Source organism: Nelumbo nucifera, chromosome 4 (assembly GCF_055504915.1).
Source record: "Nelumbo nucifera cultivar China Antique chromosome 4, China Antique-T2T, whole genome shotgun sequence".
Lineage (NCBI taxonomy): Eukaryota > Viridiplantae > Streptophyta > Magnoliopsida > Proteales > Nelumbonaceae > Nelumbo > Nelumbo nucifera.
Genome location: NC_142652.1, coordinates 12,815,941 through 12,833,618, shown reverse-complemented (window position 1 = coordinate 12,833,618; position 17,678 = coordinate 12,815,941). Strand labels below are relative to the sequence as shown.

The window sequence follows — 17,678 nt, the reverse complement described above, 5'->3', positions numbered from 1 at the left end:
ATAAATAAAAATTAGAGATAATTTTGGCAAAAGAAATAGTGGGAGAGGTAGTTTAGGAGAAATTTTAAGAGAATAGATTATTTAGGTTATTGGGAAAATAGTTGAAAAAAGAAAAAAAAATTCTCCATTTTGTTTTAATATATATAGAGAGATGGTTTTGGATGGTATTGAATAGGATTGGAGTAGATCCATATTTGATCCGGGATCGTTTGATAACAAGTGAAGTGGCTGAACTGAGTGATTTGTTGATTTCTCTTCACTCTTCAATATGTTATCACATGGCTCCCTCTTAATGGGATTGGTTCAGGATTCAAAATTCTGATAAACGGTACCGTTTGCAGCCCCACCACATTATCCATGCATCCATTTGGAATCAAGTAAACAAATCCTATAAACACCCTAGGTTCTATCCAGATAATCCATGGAGACAAAAAAAAAAAAGAAGCAAATCATATTGCCTGAAATAGGATGAAGTCGAGTTCTAATTGCATTGTCTGAAACCACTTGTTGTTTCAAAAGAATATAGAGGACAAAATATAGACTTATAAAACCCCTTCATTCAGATTCTAGAACCGACATATAAGCTAGCTAAACCGATAGTTTTCTTTCAACTAATGGCATGTTATGAATGCCAAGAGTCAGACAACAGCAGCCACCGCATTTAAGGTCGCAGACAACCTACAGGGAGCAAAATCTCTCCTTCATCACCAGTCCACCACCCCCCGAAGGAAAACGAAAAATATGACAATAAGAAAAAGTTTTGCAGAATCCGAAAACCTCTGCATATGTTCATGCATCCCATTGACTTGGCCCATAGTGTATATACTTCAGATAAGAAGATGGTCAATAGGTCGCTTAGCCGTTTTTCCTTCTTAAACAAACTAACGTTTACAAGCTACATAATCAGCCGCTCTAGAATGCACCTCAAGGCACAATGACCACGTCAATGGACACCAGTGTGCCTTATTACTCTCACCAGCAGCCAGACACTGGATAAACAGATACAATCACTAGTTTTGACCACGGGATTGCAGCCTCTTCCTTTCTAACTCGAGCTACAAATTCATAAAAATAAAAATGAAATAAGGAAAAGATAAATATTCTTATCAAAATTTAGATCAACATCAAATAAATTCAGTTTCAGTCCATGGTCGATATGCCTTACCACTTTCTTCACCCGTTCATTGGCAGCTGGAGTACCTCCAGTAACATTTTCAGGGAGGTATGGACTGCTAACTCGCACTTCATTCATCACGACTATGGCAGTTTTGTCCCAGTGAACCGGAAGCCTGCTCACAGAATGAAGATTACTCAACAAGAACGCATGGGTTTAATAGAAAATATGTAATGTAATTAACAGTGGATGTCTAAATCATGTATATGATTTAGAAGCAGCCTTGACCTGTGAGAAGATGCAAAATGGTATGCAACCATGTATGAAGAAACAGTTTCAAAGTATTCATGCATGGCCTTTTCTGAGAACACGTTACTCTAGCAGCAAGACCGGTACAATGATGGGGCCTTCCGTACAACATAAAGACCATTACTCTAGCAGACTTGACCTGTTTTGCATAAAGTGGTTTCTCTCAAACCCATGTCCTCACACTAATCAGCCCAAGATTCTACCATTAAACCAAGCAATGGCCCCTCCAATACAAAATGAGTAAATTTATCAAAAAAAAAAAAAAACTAGATGCTATCTGTTCTTCTAAAGGTGTGAAAGGAAGCAATATCAGAAGCACAAGCACTAATACATATCACAAATCTAATGGGTCAATTACATAGATCTTGACAGGCCTTTCTCCTCTCTCGAAGGCAACTCAGAAATACTCCAGGAACCCTCCTCAACTTAAAGGAGAATAGAATAACAAAGGTGGCCATGGCCGGGTTAAGTCAAACACTGTCCACCCAACATGCTCAAAATTCCAACCAGGTAGGGAATAACCAACTAAAATTTACTAGGACACTGTTCAGTGGGGTAGGTATCAGTATGCAAACCCAGAATCACATGCATAGGATGCTCTAAGAGTTGATATGAAATAGATGGCCCCAGCCAGACTCACACCCTTACCTGTACCCAACACCCAACAATTTAAACAAAAGAATTCAAACACAAAAGACAAAAACAAGGTAATAACCATGTACTCAAAAACTACACTTTGCAGTAACGAAAGCAGACAGCAACCCAGTCTAGCTTCTAACTAAGTGTTCATTAGTGGACCCAGAGCTGCCCATCATCAATCTGGTCCAAACTCTTAGGCACAGATACTTCCAGGATGGGTATATTACCATACTTATGTTCAAGGGCCCAGACTTCTGCCTCAATTGTTCCTTATTACTTCCATATGAGGTTGGTTACAAGGAATCCAATCAGCCCTTCCAAATCTGATTTTCTAGTGTGGACAATGGCTTTAAATAAGTGTCTTTCTAGATCTAATTTGGAAAGAAGAGGTGTTCAGCTTCTAGATGTTTCTTGTGGGCTTTGTGGCTTTCTGCCCGAATCTACAGACCACCTTTGTCTCCACTGTCCAATTTCCTCTCAGGTGTGGGAGCACTTCTTGAAAGCTATGGGAATCAGCTGGGTCATAACAAGCACTGTCAAGGATCTGCTGTGTTGCTGGAAGATCAGAGGCCTCAAGAAGAAAGGAAAGTTGGTGTGGAGAACTATTCCAGCAGCTGTCCTTTGGTCCATTTGGTCTGAAAGAAGCAACAGAATTTTTTGTAACAAATTTAAAAGTCCAGAAGAGTTAGTGCAGGGGGCTGTCCTCAGCTGCTTATATCCCAGTCCCTGTGGAGTCTGTAATCTGAGTTGCTCCTAGGCTAGTCTTCTGGCTAAGACCTTGTTGTATCCTCTTTTCTATTTTGAATAAAATTACCTTACCTTTCAAAAAAATAAATAAATAGAACTTATTCCTAGGCTAATCAGCCAAAAATAAATTTTCAATTGTCACAAGTTCTTATTGCCATTCCCATTTTCCCTAAAGTTGGCTCAAATTCATATGGTTCATAACATGGTTGCCACAAAATCAAAGATCTACTTGGAGATGGTAGATGATGAAGTAGAATAACATGATTTCATGCTACTACTCTCTAAATTAAAATAAATTGATACCAAGACACCTAAAAATTAATGGATCTGGCCATGCGAATACTTGGACATGGTGCTCAACTTGGCACAGCATTTGAACATGTTGATGATGTTCCCAAAGTCAGAAAAAGAAGTACCCAATAATACTGCACAAGCTCTTAATGACAAAGGTGTCAACATTGCAAGTTTCCAAAGTTTTCTTTAGTTTTCTTTAAAACATTCATTTATTTCCCTACCCTCCTACTGTGGATTCTAGAGTTTGGCATGCCAACTTATCTATTAATTTATTCATTTATAGTCATGTCTCCATGCTACAACCCCTAAATGCAAACATGCCAGAAATCAGTGGCAACACAGCAAAGCCAACATTAGGAGCCAGGGTTAAAGACAATGAGTTCAGGCTATTTCGGTTTCTAGGATTGAGTTTATTGTAGAAAATACCAGCACAGAAGGGTTAAACTATGTAAATAAGAATTTAGAATTTAATGACCAGAAGAAATCTGTGTCTTATTAGGGCATTGAACAGAAGAGAATGGCAAAACAGGATTCATGTAGCTGACCCCATATAATTGGGACAAGGCTTATATGAAAAGCTTGGTTTAAAACCAATGCTTATGGCTCAACATTTAGTTCTTAATTATAATTAGAAAACTATGGCTTGACCAACTTTACAACTCTGTATATAGTTTAACTAGATCTCCTGTTAGATTCTGCCATTCTTATACATAGAGATAAAGATGGATTTTCAGAGGCAAGCTAAAGCCTTAGCCTCTTTAATAGTATGAGGGGCCAAAAACCACATGCACCTGAAGTCATCCAATCAATTACCACTCGACAGTCTCCTTCAATTGCCAAATCATTCCAACCTGATAAATAGACAAGTTTTAGGCCATCTAGAAGAGCTAATAGGTCATAGGATAGCTATCAGACAGGTCATTCTCTATAAACCAAAATGCCAGGCAATCAAGAAACAGCCCCCATCGGCCCATCCACAAGAAGTACTAGAGATGAGGATCCTGGTAAGCATGACTTGTTAATAGATTGCATGAGCGTACCCATGGAACAAAGGGGTAGAACCAACATGTCACATGATATGATAGGTGAAGATAAATAGATGGTTTAACCATTTGAAAGAAAGACACAAGGTGCCAACCAGCTGGTTGGTAAGGTCTCCTGTTGGTCGTAGCGGAGACTTGGGATTGAATCCCGCCTGCACCTGGATTGGGGGGGCTATGGGTTGGGGGATGGGCTACCCCCAGTTGTGTAGCCGTTCAAATGGTACTAAAAAAAAACATATTAAAGAAAGACAACTGCAGAAGTTAGAAAGAACAATTTGGTGCAAACGAGGGTTCAAATATGAAACGAGGAAGGCCAAAAATAATTGAAGACTTTTTCGAGTGATAACAGAAATAATTCAGGATTATGTAGTGAAATAAAATGCCATGGCTCACTCTTTAGTCAAAAAAAAAAAAAAAAAGAACATAAGAGGGGAATGGAGGAACACATATGTCATTGATTCCAGTTATGTAGGATGAAGCAAATGATAATGATTATTTTCATTTTTCTTCTATAGGGCTATTACCCAATGAAAGTCCCAGCTATTCTTGGGATGTGTAGACCCAATACAAACCTAACCTTAGGCTTTTTTTTTCTTTTTTTACAAAGTGTTACCATGACAGGTTTGATTTTATGAATGCCCATCTGCAAATAAAAATTGGATAGGGAAAAGAACTACATTTTCAAGGAGTTAAACTGCAAGCAGGAATTGGTTGAGGATGGAGTGTAGTATGGATATGTCAGTGTATTTTTTTTTATATTCCTTTCTTGATTTTGTATTTTATTTCATTTATCTCTCTTTTCATATTTTACCAATAAAATCTTTGTTACTACTGACAAAGAAAAACCATCAGGTTAAAGGAGAAAGGTCATCATGATGCGTGACCAAAAGAGAGGTTAAAATTGAGAACTTGAATGCCTTTGACAGTGTAAAGCAGAATACAGCCAAACTCTATTCCCACCAGGGGCGGAGCCAGGGGGGGACCCAGGGGAGCCATGGCCCCCCCTATGGTTCAGAAACTCCCCACTGAAAAACAGATTTCCATGTAAATTTTCTCCTCTCCCCACTCTCCATCACAATGATTGCCCCCCCCTATGGGCCCATCCATACTTCATTTATGTTTTGGCCCCCCTTATAACAATTTCCTTGCTCTGCCCCTGATTCCCACGTATTCACTCACTATAAGGATGTTTATTGATGTTGTAAAAGGTGGTCTTTTTGGAGCTAAGGATTCCTCAAGACGATACAATGAATAACTAAGCTATACCAAACTAGAGTCCTATGTGTGTTCAGGCTACCAATTATGCAACCAATCAGTTGCCTGGACACGAATTTTAGCAAAGCAGTCAGCTAGTTTGATACAAAGCAATGAAGTGGCATACTATAGTCATTTTGTATGAACTTTTGTATCCAATAAAAACAAACACAGAGCTTTAATTCAAATAGTCTACTAATACTTAAATATAGTGAACAAAGAAACAACCAAGTTTCTCACGTCTTGGAAATACGAAGTTGATTGTATTTCCAAGACCTGACAATGTCTGGAGACTAGAATCAGGACATGGCTGACCTCTCCAAACAAATGGAACAATATATGCAATTACATAAATACATAGTACTACGATGGAGGTAAAATTAAAAACTCAACCTGGATGACAACTTCTGACTAACTTTTTAGGATCTATCTCTAATCTCTATCTTTATAAAATGAAATAGTAACACTAAAAGGCTACACTTTGGTAGCACTTTTTTTTTTTGTTTTTTTAACTTTTTTTCGAATCTGGTTCAGAGGGGCTGGCCTACCCCCTGAACCACTTGCCAACCCGAAATACCCCCTGTAGGGGAATATCGAGAAGGCTCGAATATGATACGTATCGGCCGATACGGGCCGAACTGTGACGATATTTTGAACCTTGCAAATGACTACAAAGCAATCTGAAATCACTCAATCTGGTTCAATATATGTCCCATTCACTGGGTAAACCAATATGGCAATATTTGCTAGTTCAACCTGGCAGTTCACCCACCAAATGATCAAAACCCTCAAAAACCTAGAACCTGGTCAGATGTCTGGGCAACTGGTTCACTGGTTCAACAGCCCAGGTCAACAAAGGGTTGAAAACACTGGTGTAAACAGTAGCAACCTCCATACAATATTTGGAACATACAAAAATTGCTCATTCCATAGTCTGACATAAACACCTTGATACCTTTTTATTGTTAAAAATTTTATGAAGGATCAAAAAGAGACCTAATGTGCAACTACAAACAGCTGCATACAAATGAAAAGTGCAGAACATCCTCAAGAGAAAAGTGACAGGAAATAGAAAAGATTGTCCCCTGAATCAGAATAAATGCACAAGACTATCCAGAGAATCAGATCCCTAGTATAAAGCAGTCCCTAACCAAGCTATCTGCCAAGAAATAGGATGACCTTGGAACCCATCAAAATGAAAAGAGCACGTAACAATGAAGCCACCTCAATCAAATCTCAAGCCCTACAAGCCAACCATTCATGGCTACAATTTAGACATGTAAGACTAAGCATCTCATGTTTGATATTAATTACTCAGAAAACTATATTTAGTTGCATATCATTTCAGTGAGTCTTGTCATGCAGCCAAGTTCAAATGCTCATACATTGCTATCTATTGGCCAAGGGGAGGGGTGTCTCAGGTTACCCAAAGCTCCGATACATCAGGGAAGGCTCTCTATCGCCAATAAACTTAATATCCAATGATATGAGTCTTGGATTTTACAACAACCAGATTCACGTACCCCTTTCATCCATGACAATTAATTTTTGACACCGAGTTTTGAGCTTCTGTACATCCTCCCGCTTTATTTTTCTTCTACAACTATTTCTTTCACACTTCACACTTACCAGTTACCACATACTCACTTGACCCATCACCCCCAACCTCTCTCTTCAACTATTAAATAATTCACCAACCCCTTCAGGATATCCATCAAAATATCACTCTAGAATTTCACCCTATCTCCTTTTTTTAGTCAACCTTATTACCAACAATCTTTTGAAGGAATAAAAAAGGAGAGATATACACATTCTAATTGAGTATGTAATATAAGGCAATCTTGGGCCTTGAAAGTTGTAAACCAAGGGGCACTTCGTTGGTGTGTGGAAAACTAAAATAAAAGAGCAATTTGTTTACTGGGGGAAATCACTAGCATCTTCATAGGCTACGGCAGGGTCAAAGATCTACCAACGTAATGTTCATATAATCGATTTTTTGGTGATTAATATTCCAATAATCAGAACTATGAGATGGTGTACCCGAAATAATAAAACTAACAAATTAGTTCTTGTTGTAGAATAAAAATAAGAAAAAAGGTAAATTTTGATGGGTAAGACGCTCACGTCTTCGACAACGCATCGAAGATGCTCTGTGCCTCGCTTGTAACACCCACACCTATCCTCTCAGCCTCTATCTCTGCTTGTCTGCAACTCGCCACATCGAAACATTGAATGAGAAACGCAAATAAAGCAAAACTGGTATATAGGTTGTGTTCCTTTTTTTTTTTTTGATAAGTAAGATGGTTGTGTTCCAGAATTGATCACCTTATAGCAGATTCCTCCCTGGCTTGGAGACTATTAAGGTCGAGGTAGCATTTCTTGAGATCGAGTGGGTCTTCTGCCTGGCCCAGAAGGTTGAATTCTTTTATGTAGTTAGCCTTCAAGAAGCGAACGTTCCGACGAGGTCCAGTTTTCGAGCCCTCTTGTGCTGATCAAACTTCGTTAGGGAATTCAATCATGGACTAAAGAAAACAATACCCAAATTAAAAAAGAAGAAGAAGAATCTTTTCCGTTCCTTATTGTAAAAAACAAATCCAGAAAAGAAAAAGAAAACAGAAATTATAGAAACACCGAATGAGTTAAGGAACCTAGAAAGCTGGTAAAGGATATGAAGAACGAGAATGTTGGAAGGTCTGTCGAAGGTGATGATCTGGCCTTCGAACTCTTCCCCTAATGTGGTCTTAATGGCGAGCAAGCAACCCACTGCGAATTCGTCGCCGTTGTTTGTATCCGTGGCCATCGCTGCGCTGCGCTGCGCTGCTGCTTCGTCTTCTACTGCTATAAAACTCAACTAGGTAAGGCAATTTACAGCACCTCGATGCGCACAATAGGTAACATACACCCTAGGATTTCTTCCATACACACTCCCATCTCCAACGGAGAATGGAGATGGGCCATCCTCATCCTGGACCATAACGCTGGACTGAAGAAGAAGCATGGGCCACCACCATGTTACGGTTCAGCACAGGCTTAGCCTTGCCTACGCTTGGTAGGCTTACGTTAGGGACATGCCCGTCATTTTCGCCTGTAAGATTTTTGGGAGAACTGATGTCATCTTCAGGCAGACCATCAGAAGCTTAACGTACTCTTTGAGGAGGGGTGGTCGACCTACTTGGGTGCCTAACCTTGGCACTCCTAGACCTTCATCCCCTTGCGGGGCGGCCCTGGTTAACGGCTAGCATGGCTACCAGGGTTCCTCATGGGCGCACACTTGCTCATGGGGACAGTGTTGGACCGGCACTGCGCTACCGATACTCAAGGGAGGCTTGGCATGCGGGCCTGGCTCAAGCATGTCCCTTCACTTCGCCAGCCCCTTGCCCAAGCTGATTGAGCTATCCCGTTGCCCTTAGCGCACGGGTGTGTTTCGGCCCAAGCGGTTGCCTATCATCATGGCACACAGGTGCCTGTCATCATCGGCATACAGGAGACCCTTCACATCGGTGCCAAGTCACCTAATCGGCGCATAGTCGCCTTCCATGATGGTTGTCCCCCTTTAGCACGTAAGCGGCGCCTCCCATGGACCGGTCTGAGCCAGGAGAGTGCCCCGGCCATTGGACTTGAGGTCATGATCCAGTGCTACTGACGTTGGTGGGGCCATCCCATCGGGCAACTCCTAGCCTCTAAGTGCAGAAAGGCTTGTCCTGGCCTGCCTTGGCCAGGACGCCGCATGGGTTTCTTCCACTGTAGAACTACCCCCGTGACAACCAGGCACCAACCAACCAGCACGAATGTGTAGTTGTAGACCACGAGGCCACCACAATTGCCACGTGTCCTTTGTAAGATCCACCAATCTGAGGATCCTCCCTCACACATGGACGGTGGATATCTTTTGAAGTCTTGGGTCTTGAGTCTTCCTGACAAAACCAACGTTTTTGGCTTTTTTGGCTACGAAGTGAACAATCCTCAATATAAACATGGCCTGGTGTGGTCTAGTTATGGTCCCAAAAACGATATCCGATCCGCCCTCCATCCGGAACTTATAAATTTGGAAAAGCAATTTCAGAATTCAAACTGACAAATGCGAAGGAAGGTTCGGCCTGGCATAGTGCCAAACTAACAAATATAAACCCCCAACTCAGCACTCGTTGAATGATATTTGATACCACCGCCTCAAACTCGAACCATGTTCAACATTCACCGCCGATAATGATAAATGCAGAGCTATGATTATCATGCTATATGATGCATGGCATGGACTATGATTATCATGTTATATGATGAGGCCCATAGGCACGGTTTAATTCTGTGCTACCACATGTTCTGAAATTAATTAAAGAGTAGGGGTGGTCACGAGTCGATGAGTTATTTCAGTTCGGTTTGGTTCAGTTTAAATCGAATTTTAAATAAGCTCGATGTATAGATTTGTTTGTTAATCGAGTTTAGTAAAATTTGATTCATGAGACTCATGAGATTAATCAAGCCTAATATAATATATATACATACATATAAATATATATAATAAATGTTTTTATTATATATATATATATATATATATATATATTATTTGTATTTTTATGTATGATAATAGGTAATTTTTTTGTATGTATAGTAAAAACCATATATTTTTATTTTTTAGAAAAAAGCTTGATTTGCAGTCAAGCTTGAACTTACAAACTTTTTAACTGAATCGAGCTCAAGCTCAAGTTTTTACGAGCTCAAGCTCGAACCTAATACTATTTCTATGAATTGAACTCGAATAGCCAAGTATCCAACTTGACTCAGCTTGAATGCACCCCTATTAAAGAGTTTTTTTGTGATTTGGTAAACCAATCTACTGTACGATTAAAAAAGGACAAATTATCAAACCCTAGGCCAATTCTAATGGCCTTTGGAACTACTCTTGAATGGGTATGGAACCTCCCAAAAAAGGTAGGTGTGCAATACAACCCTTTCTTGCATTCTTGTTTTTTTTTTCTTTTGCTTTTTTCATTGACTATTGTCACTAAGATAAGCATGGGAGAACCCAGATCAGGAATATACCTTAGGACTCTCTAATTTATTGTAGGTTTTCGAAGACAACTCAATTCATTTGTTCATCTTGATTCATCCTCTTTATCTATTACTAGAATTTAACTTATAAAAGAATATGTATCACTAATAATGGTTATAATTAGTCTATGAAACAAAACAATTATATCATGTTGCACTTCTATTGAAAACTCTAGTGAGCTAATTCTCTATAGATGTAGCTTTATTTCTCTTTAGTTTGTACATTTAGAGGTGCTAATTAAAAGGGTGCAAAAGTTTTCTCTCGCTTTTCCTAATATTTTTTCGAAAGACATAAAATTATAATGCGAATAAACTTCAGTTTCGAGATACATGTCTAACCCTAATTAGGTCGACACACGATCTATAAAACCCACAAAGGCACAAACCCTTAAAGCAAATAATGACAAAAGTTACTCTTATATTTGATTGGCTACTTCGCCCTACATATAAACCAAAATTGATGTGTATGCATGATGACGTGTAGTGGTACGGTTGCCACGCATGTAAGGGACAATGTTGGCCATATGACAACTATTCCATGGATTTGAATTTTATGGCTACATTACTGTGAATCATCGATCTCTTTTTCTTTTTCTTTTCATCTTCCTAATTCTACATGCGTGGCTACTTTTTCTTAATATAATATTTCTTACATGGGGTCCATTCCATCTGTAGCTTGTGGCAGCGTGCGGGTACAACACGTGGAAATAGTAGTGTTTACAAAACAATGGGATAAATTCATCAGCCTAATTCGATTGCCATGTCATTTTTTTAGATTTTCTTTTTTTTTTTATTTTGAACAGAAAAACAGTAAGAGCTGATAGCACCATATATGTCATAACTGCAAATTGCTTTAAAGAGGAAAACAGAAAAGTTGAGCTTTTTGGGCATCTAAATATAATATATACCTTTTGAGATTTGAGAGATAGAGAGTTGTCAAATTTGCAACTCTTTCGCGGCACACGCATGCATGCTGTCCAAAAGTTAGTGACTATAGTCTATAGTGATTTTACACGTGATATTACAGTCTATGCATTTCAACTAATAGCTTTCTCAAGTCATCTACAACAACCATACAGGCCAAAAAGTCGTTTCTTTTTCCCACAGCCAACGAGCCTATTTATCCAAATGCAAACGTTATCTGTAATGAAAGCTATGCCTTTTGGTTTATAGTTAGAACCAGAATCAGGATGATCTATTATTATTTTCATAGTCTCTTTGGTTTAGACAGTAATTGAAATGGGAATTCGAATAATCATCTATACTACCTATAAAAGGGTGAATGTCCTTTTTTCTAAAATTTTCATTCGATGTTTTTCATACCCTTATCTAAATATAAAAAAGGGCATATCTCATTTTAAAAACTGCCCATAAATTATAAATAGTTTTGTTTTAGAGATATTGTTACGTGCAAATAGACATACACGTTTACTAATTTACTCAAATGGAGGAATATCATTCCAGCAGGAATTTGAATGGAATTCCAATTCTTGTTCAAACAAATACCTTGGCCATTCTGATTCTGATTCCACACCCCTATTTCCACGAACCAAAAGGACTTGTTTGAATTTGAAACCACAAATCATAAATTCAAGTAGAGCATGGCCTCCAATTCAATGTATGTCCCATGGATAGAAGTTGCTTGTGGATTTGGTTACTCCATAACCCGAAACATATTTTGTTTCGGCCCAGCTCCGGAGCTGCTACAAACAAGATGTGCAATGGGCTGCAAAATCCAATGAAAAGTAAACACATATTTTGATGGTACATCCGATATCAGTGATGTGGTTACTCCTGATTGGGCTTCATACATCCTTGCACTCAGTAGATCCGAAGTGCTTTGGTCCTACTACCATCCAAGCTTCATGAATATTTTTCCACCTACTACTATTCTTTAGGTTACTTCTTAATTGCAGTCTTCACATGCTTGTATACTGAACAGTCTGTATGTATGAAAGGAAATCTGGGCACTTGTCAGGCTGTCACATTCTCGTCGTTTAATATGCTAGGAAACGAAACAAGTAACAGACCTGACTGGTTGAAAACAACCGAAATCTCCCTTTGTTTCACTTGCACTAGTACATTGCAATTCTGATTCACTTTAATTTTATGCAACCATTTTCTTACCCCCATACTGCTACTATAAGCATGGTAATATTCATTAGAAAGAGAGGTCATTTGCACCTACACTGTCCACGTATATACAGCCATGGAGTTCTGTCTACTTGAGAGGAAGCATTCAGTTGAGTGCTTCCACCAATCATCTATTGTTTGAAACATTCAACAATCTTCCAATGTTATATGTAGTTGGTTAGTTTTCCAATTCAATTGGGTATGGAAATTTCCGGGATATGCATAAGGGTCGGTTTGGAAGGAGTACAAATGCAAATGCAAATTTATAGAATACAAAACCTTGCATTTTGTATGTATTTGTACTCTTTCCAAACTAAGCTCAAGAGTATATAACAACAGTTGCCTAAAGCACTTCCATTTTTGGATCCAAGTCCTAATATGAGACTCCCCGAATTGAATGTGGATTAATGCATGTGAAGAAGGGCTACCCTCTTTTTTGTGGCGCAATAAATAGAACCCAGAAACTTATAAGTATTTATTATTATATATTCTAACTCATTTTCCTTATTTGATCAATGGATGAATAAAGTTAGACGGATCCACATCGGAGTTGGAATTGTATAAGAACTGCTAATGTCATTCAAAATAAATCAAATTGGTTTCTAATTTAAACCATGCACAAACAGATCTTCATCAGGCTTGGTACATTTCTAGTCACACCCAAACAGATTTATCTTTTGCCAAACCTACACATCACATAAATCTTTGCTAGTTTTAGGGTAAAAGGAAGGACAAAAGAAAGAGAAGTAGAAAAAGGGCAGTGACATGAGTAGAAGAATATGGGATCCAATATTCTGCAGAAAAAAAGAGGAGGAAGAAAACACCAAAGGTTGCAGGTTCGACAATCAAATCTACGACTACGAGATATATTATAGCATAGGTACAATTTCATTGACATGATTGGATCAATCCTACACCGTACGAGCAAATACCTACCACACACACACAAATAGCTGTGTACTTTGGGCAGGTCACAGAATCAGTGATCCCACAATAAGCCGAGTCAGAGGTTGCATTTGCGTCCATGCCATGTCACGTCTTACTACCCACCGCAACCCAATACTGCCCTTTAATTTTTGCTACCCATCACACATGCTCCCATTCCCATACTATACAATCCTTAGCGGGGTGCAATTTGGGCGGGCTGGGCTAAGAATTGGATATAAGGTCCGTGTCCGAGGTCAAGTCCCAATTATTCAATAAATTTGATCCACTCGGGTTGTTTAATAAATTCAAATCGAAATTTAATGTATATAAATGGATGGATGTATATAGAAAATTGCATATATGTATTTGCATAGGTGGGTTAAACTTGGGTTAAGATAAGATAGGGCTGGACTTGGACTAGGTTCGGGTTATCTAAGAACTAAGCCTGGAGCTGGTCAAAAAAAAAAAAAAAAAAACTAAACTTTTGGGCCAGGCCCAAGTCAGGACCCTAAAATCGAAGCACAATTAGGGATGGCAATTTCTCCTTAAAATCGGGGCTCCGCCCCAAACAGGGTGGGTTTTTCCCGACCTTAAACAAGGACGGGGCGGGGATGGGTTTTGTATATAATTCTCCAAACCCAAAGGTAAATTAGTAAAATATCTCTAAGTTTAATATTGATAATTTAAAATATCTCTAAGTTTTCCCTAAATTTTTAAAATCCTAGGATCCCATAGTTTTATTTTTGAATTATCCCTTAAGTATTATAATTCAATTCTAAAATACCCCCAAATTCCTATATCCTATGTATAAATTGTCCATAAAATAGATAATTTTTAAATAATTGCCTTGGAGCGAGGAAAATTCGGGGATTCTCCGTCCCCGATGGGGAATGGATGCCCCACCCCGCCACCGAGGACAGGGCAAGATATCATGACTTCGGGGTAGGGACGGGGAGGGGGTGCCCCGCCCCATTGCCATTGGGTTAGGCCTATCCAATTTGCACCCCTTACAATCTTCTAAGAAAGTAAACTTCAGAACAATGGATGCTAGAATTCGGGACTTGGGAGAGAGAAAGGGGGCAACTCCTTCATGGTATTGATACCTTTGGGTGGATTCGAGTTGAATCGAATATTTAATTATTCGAGTTTGGTTTGGTATAAAAATATGAACTTGGGCTCAAACTCGATTTGAACTATAAACTTGAACTCAAATACAGCCCAACTCAAAAATTATACACACATATAAACAATTGTTTCTTATTATATATTATAAAAAAATTAAAAAAACTACTTATATAAAAATTAAAAATATCATATATATATATATATATATAGGGACATCTATGATATGGAAAAAGTAACTTTTCCATATCATATCGGATGAGATGGACCAATCAACTTTCGACTTTTTGTTTCTATGAATACAGGTTATCGCAAGTAACCTAACAACAATTAAAATCACATTTGAAAAAAAAAAATCATTAACTTACGGAAAAGTACTGACCATCTTTCTCCCTGATATCTTCAGCTCACCACCCCTGTTGAATCATCGTTGACAGCAATGGTTTCTCTTCGGTGTCACCTCGTCACCCTTGTGCTTCTTCAATTGATCCTCTTGCTCTCTCACCCTGTCAAATATGATGGTAAGCATTGTCTCTCTTCCTTTCTTTTCTTAATTTTGTTCTTGCAGATCTTTTACTTTGATGGGTTTGTCATGTTTGGTTTTATTTCTCTACCAATTTCTATATGTTCATCATTCTTTCATTCTTGCGTGATTTGGGTCTTCATTTCAAGTTCCAAGCATATGGGATCTCTTTATCTTCAGTGGTTGCATTGCAAATCTGAGTTTGCTGATTAATGGGATTTTTCTGATAGAGTAACATTCGTTTGGTTGGGAGGAAGATCCTGATGCCTGGTTCTCCTAAAATGCCATTAGGTGACGATCTGAATGCATTGTGTCTGAAAAGGGACCTGGATAGGGGAGAAAAATGCATGTTGCAAATATCTATTTGACTGGGTACCATGTTCTACAATGTTACGGTCTCTCTCTCTCTCCCTTGTAGTTCAATGATTCAAGAACTGGTTTTGAGATTTTTTTCGTTTTTATTGCCGGGCTCTTGTCTATCAGACAAGTGCTCTGAAAGGATACAGGAGAAATACATATGTACTATTTGCAAGAGCATGATCATTACTAGATTCTAGTTTAGGTCTAAATTCTTGTATTTTAGATCTAGATGTTGTTGGGAAGGAGATAACAAAAGATGGGAACTAATAATGGGTCCTTCAAGGAGAAGGTTCTTTCGTGTCTAGAAGTCTATAACAAATTGTTGAATGTGTCCTGAATTTGATTCCCATGATCTATATCTTGAATTACTGGAAGAAGATAATAACGTAACGGAGTATTCGGTTAATGGATAAGTTAAAGACTTTTAAATTTTAATTAACATATAAAAAACCAATTACCGGTTACTTAAATAAACCCGGTAACTGTTGTATATGTGGCAATAGTACAAGTTTTAGATATCATATAGTTTTTCATATCATAGTCGGACCTATTTCCATATAAATATAGAAATGGTGTCTCTTTATCCTATGCACTGTTCTCCTCAAAATAAAAAAACAATATAAATTACAAAAAAAAAAAAACAAAGAAATACACAAGCATTTACAAAAAGAAAAGAAAAAAAAATTCATATACCATGCTAATAAAATGAGAATGTGAAATATACAAAAAAATTACAAAAAATATAGAAAATCATAAAAATTTCTATACCATGTATATCTTATATACTAAAAAATGAGAATGTTGCAATTGGTTTGTGTCAAAACACCCTGATTTTACTTTCCAACTTTACCCTCAACTTTCTATTTTTTCCATTATATATATTGTCACTACAAAATATCTCATATACTAAAAAATGAGAATGTTGCAATTGGTTTGGTCAAATCACCATGATTTTACTTTCCAACTTTACCCTCAACTTTCTATTTTTTCCATTATATATATTGTCACTACAAAATAATTATGAAAAACATAAAATGAAGAAAACAATATAAATTACAAAAAACAAAAAAAAATACATTGAAAATTAAAAAAAAAATGTAGAAAATCATAGAAACTTATATATCATACTGAAAAATGAAAATGGTGCAATTGGTTTGGTCAAAACACTCTAACTTTACCCTCAACTTTCTATTTTTCTCATTATACATGTTATTGCAAAATAATTATAAAAAAGCATATAAAATGAAAAAAATAATATAAACTATAAAAAACAAAGAAATACATAGAAAATTTATAAAAAAATAGAAAATCATAAAAATTGAAGAAAATAACATAAATTACAAATCTATACCCAATATATAAAAACATAGTCAAATATCACCATAAATTACTATACAATTAACTCCTACTCTACAATACTATTGTACTTTGTATGCTTTCATAAAAAACTCCCAATTACATTAGAGTCCTATTTTAGGTGATTTTACTTGAAACCACGGATGGTATTCGGGTTTCAATTGGGTGTCAGGTAGGTCCGGACTCTGGAGGGCTGGACCCATAGTATATGACAGACTGTACGAACACATACATACATGCGTCAGTTGTGGGTTGGGACCCGGCACCTTTTAATTTATTTTATTTTTTGTTGGTACATGGCTTTGGCCCCTTGCAGTTGTAGCCCAAATGACTTTCATCCACCCAGTGTTAAGTGTTAACCAATCCTGCCATCTCAAATTCTCAAGTCATATATATTTATTACATAAAAGTTCCAATCCAATGGCCAGCTTGAAGTTGAAACATGAATGGAGCAAGAATATTGACTCTTTCTCTCGCTGGTTTGTTTCCATCAAGTGATAAGTGATGTTTGATCATTGATGAAAGGAAAAGAAAGGTGGGGGGGTGGGGGAATTTACCAATAAGCCCTTGAACCTGTTGTCCTCTACTCTAACTCTAGTGCTTATATGTATATGTTTATAAGAAGACAACCAAGTGAAGTCGTTATTCACCCAAGCACTCGTGAAGTGGCACGTTAACATTGCACCTTTTAATTATTGAGCCAGGACACGAGGACCAGGATATCCTACACTTTTTTTAGTTTCCTACACTTAACCCCATCCGGCTTTTCAGCTTTTCCATTATAACAGTACGTGTGCAAAGATGCAGA

The 17,678-nt window shown here is 37.8% G+C and overlaps 1 protein-coding gene across 1 annotated transcript; it reads right to left on the bottom strand.

Moving 5' to 3' along the window:
- Window positions 1-424: 424 nt before the first annotated feature.
- LOC104607930 (RNA-processing, Lsm domain-containing protein) lies at window positions 425-8,344 on the bottom strand. Its single transcript, XM_088902384.1, has 5 exons — window positions 8,072-8,344; window positions 7,726-7,886; window positions 7,525-7,605; window positions 1,166-1,289; window positions 425-1,055 (listed from the first exon to the last, which is right to left on the bottom strand). The coding sequence occupies exons 1-5, from the start codon at window positions 8,198-8,200 to the stop codon at window positions 1,011-1,013; spliced, it is 540 nt and encodes a 179-aa protein (XP_088758510.1). The 5' UTR covers window positions 8,201-8,344; the 3' UTR covers window positions 425-1,010.
- Between the last annotated feature and the right edge of the window lie 9,334 nt (window positions 8,345-17,678).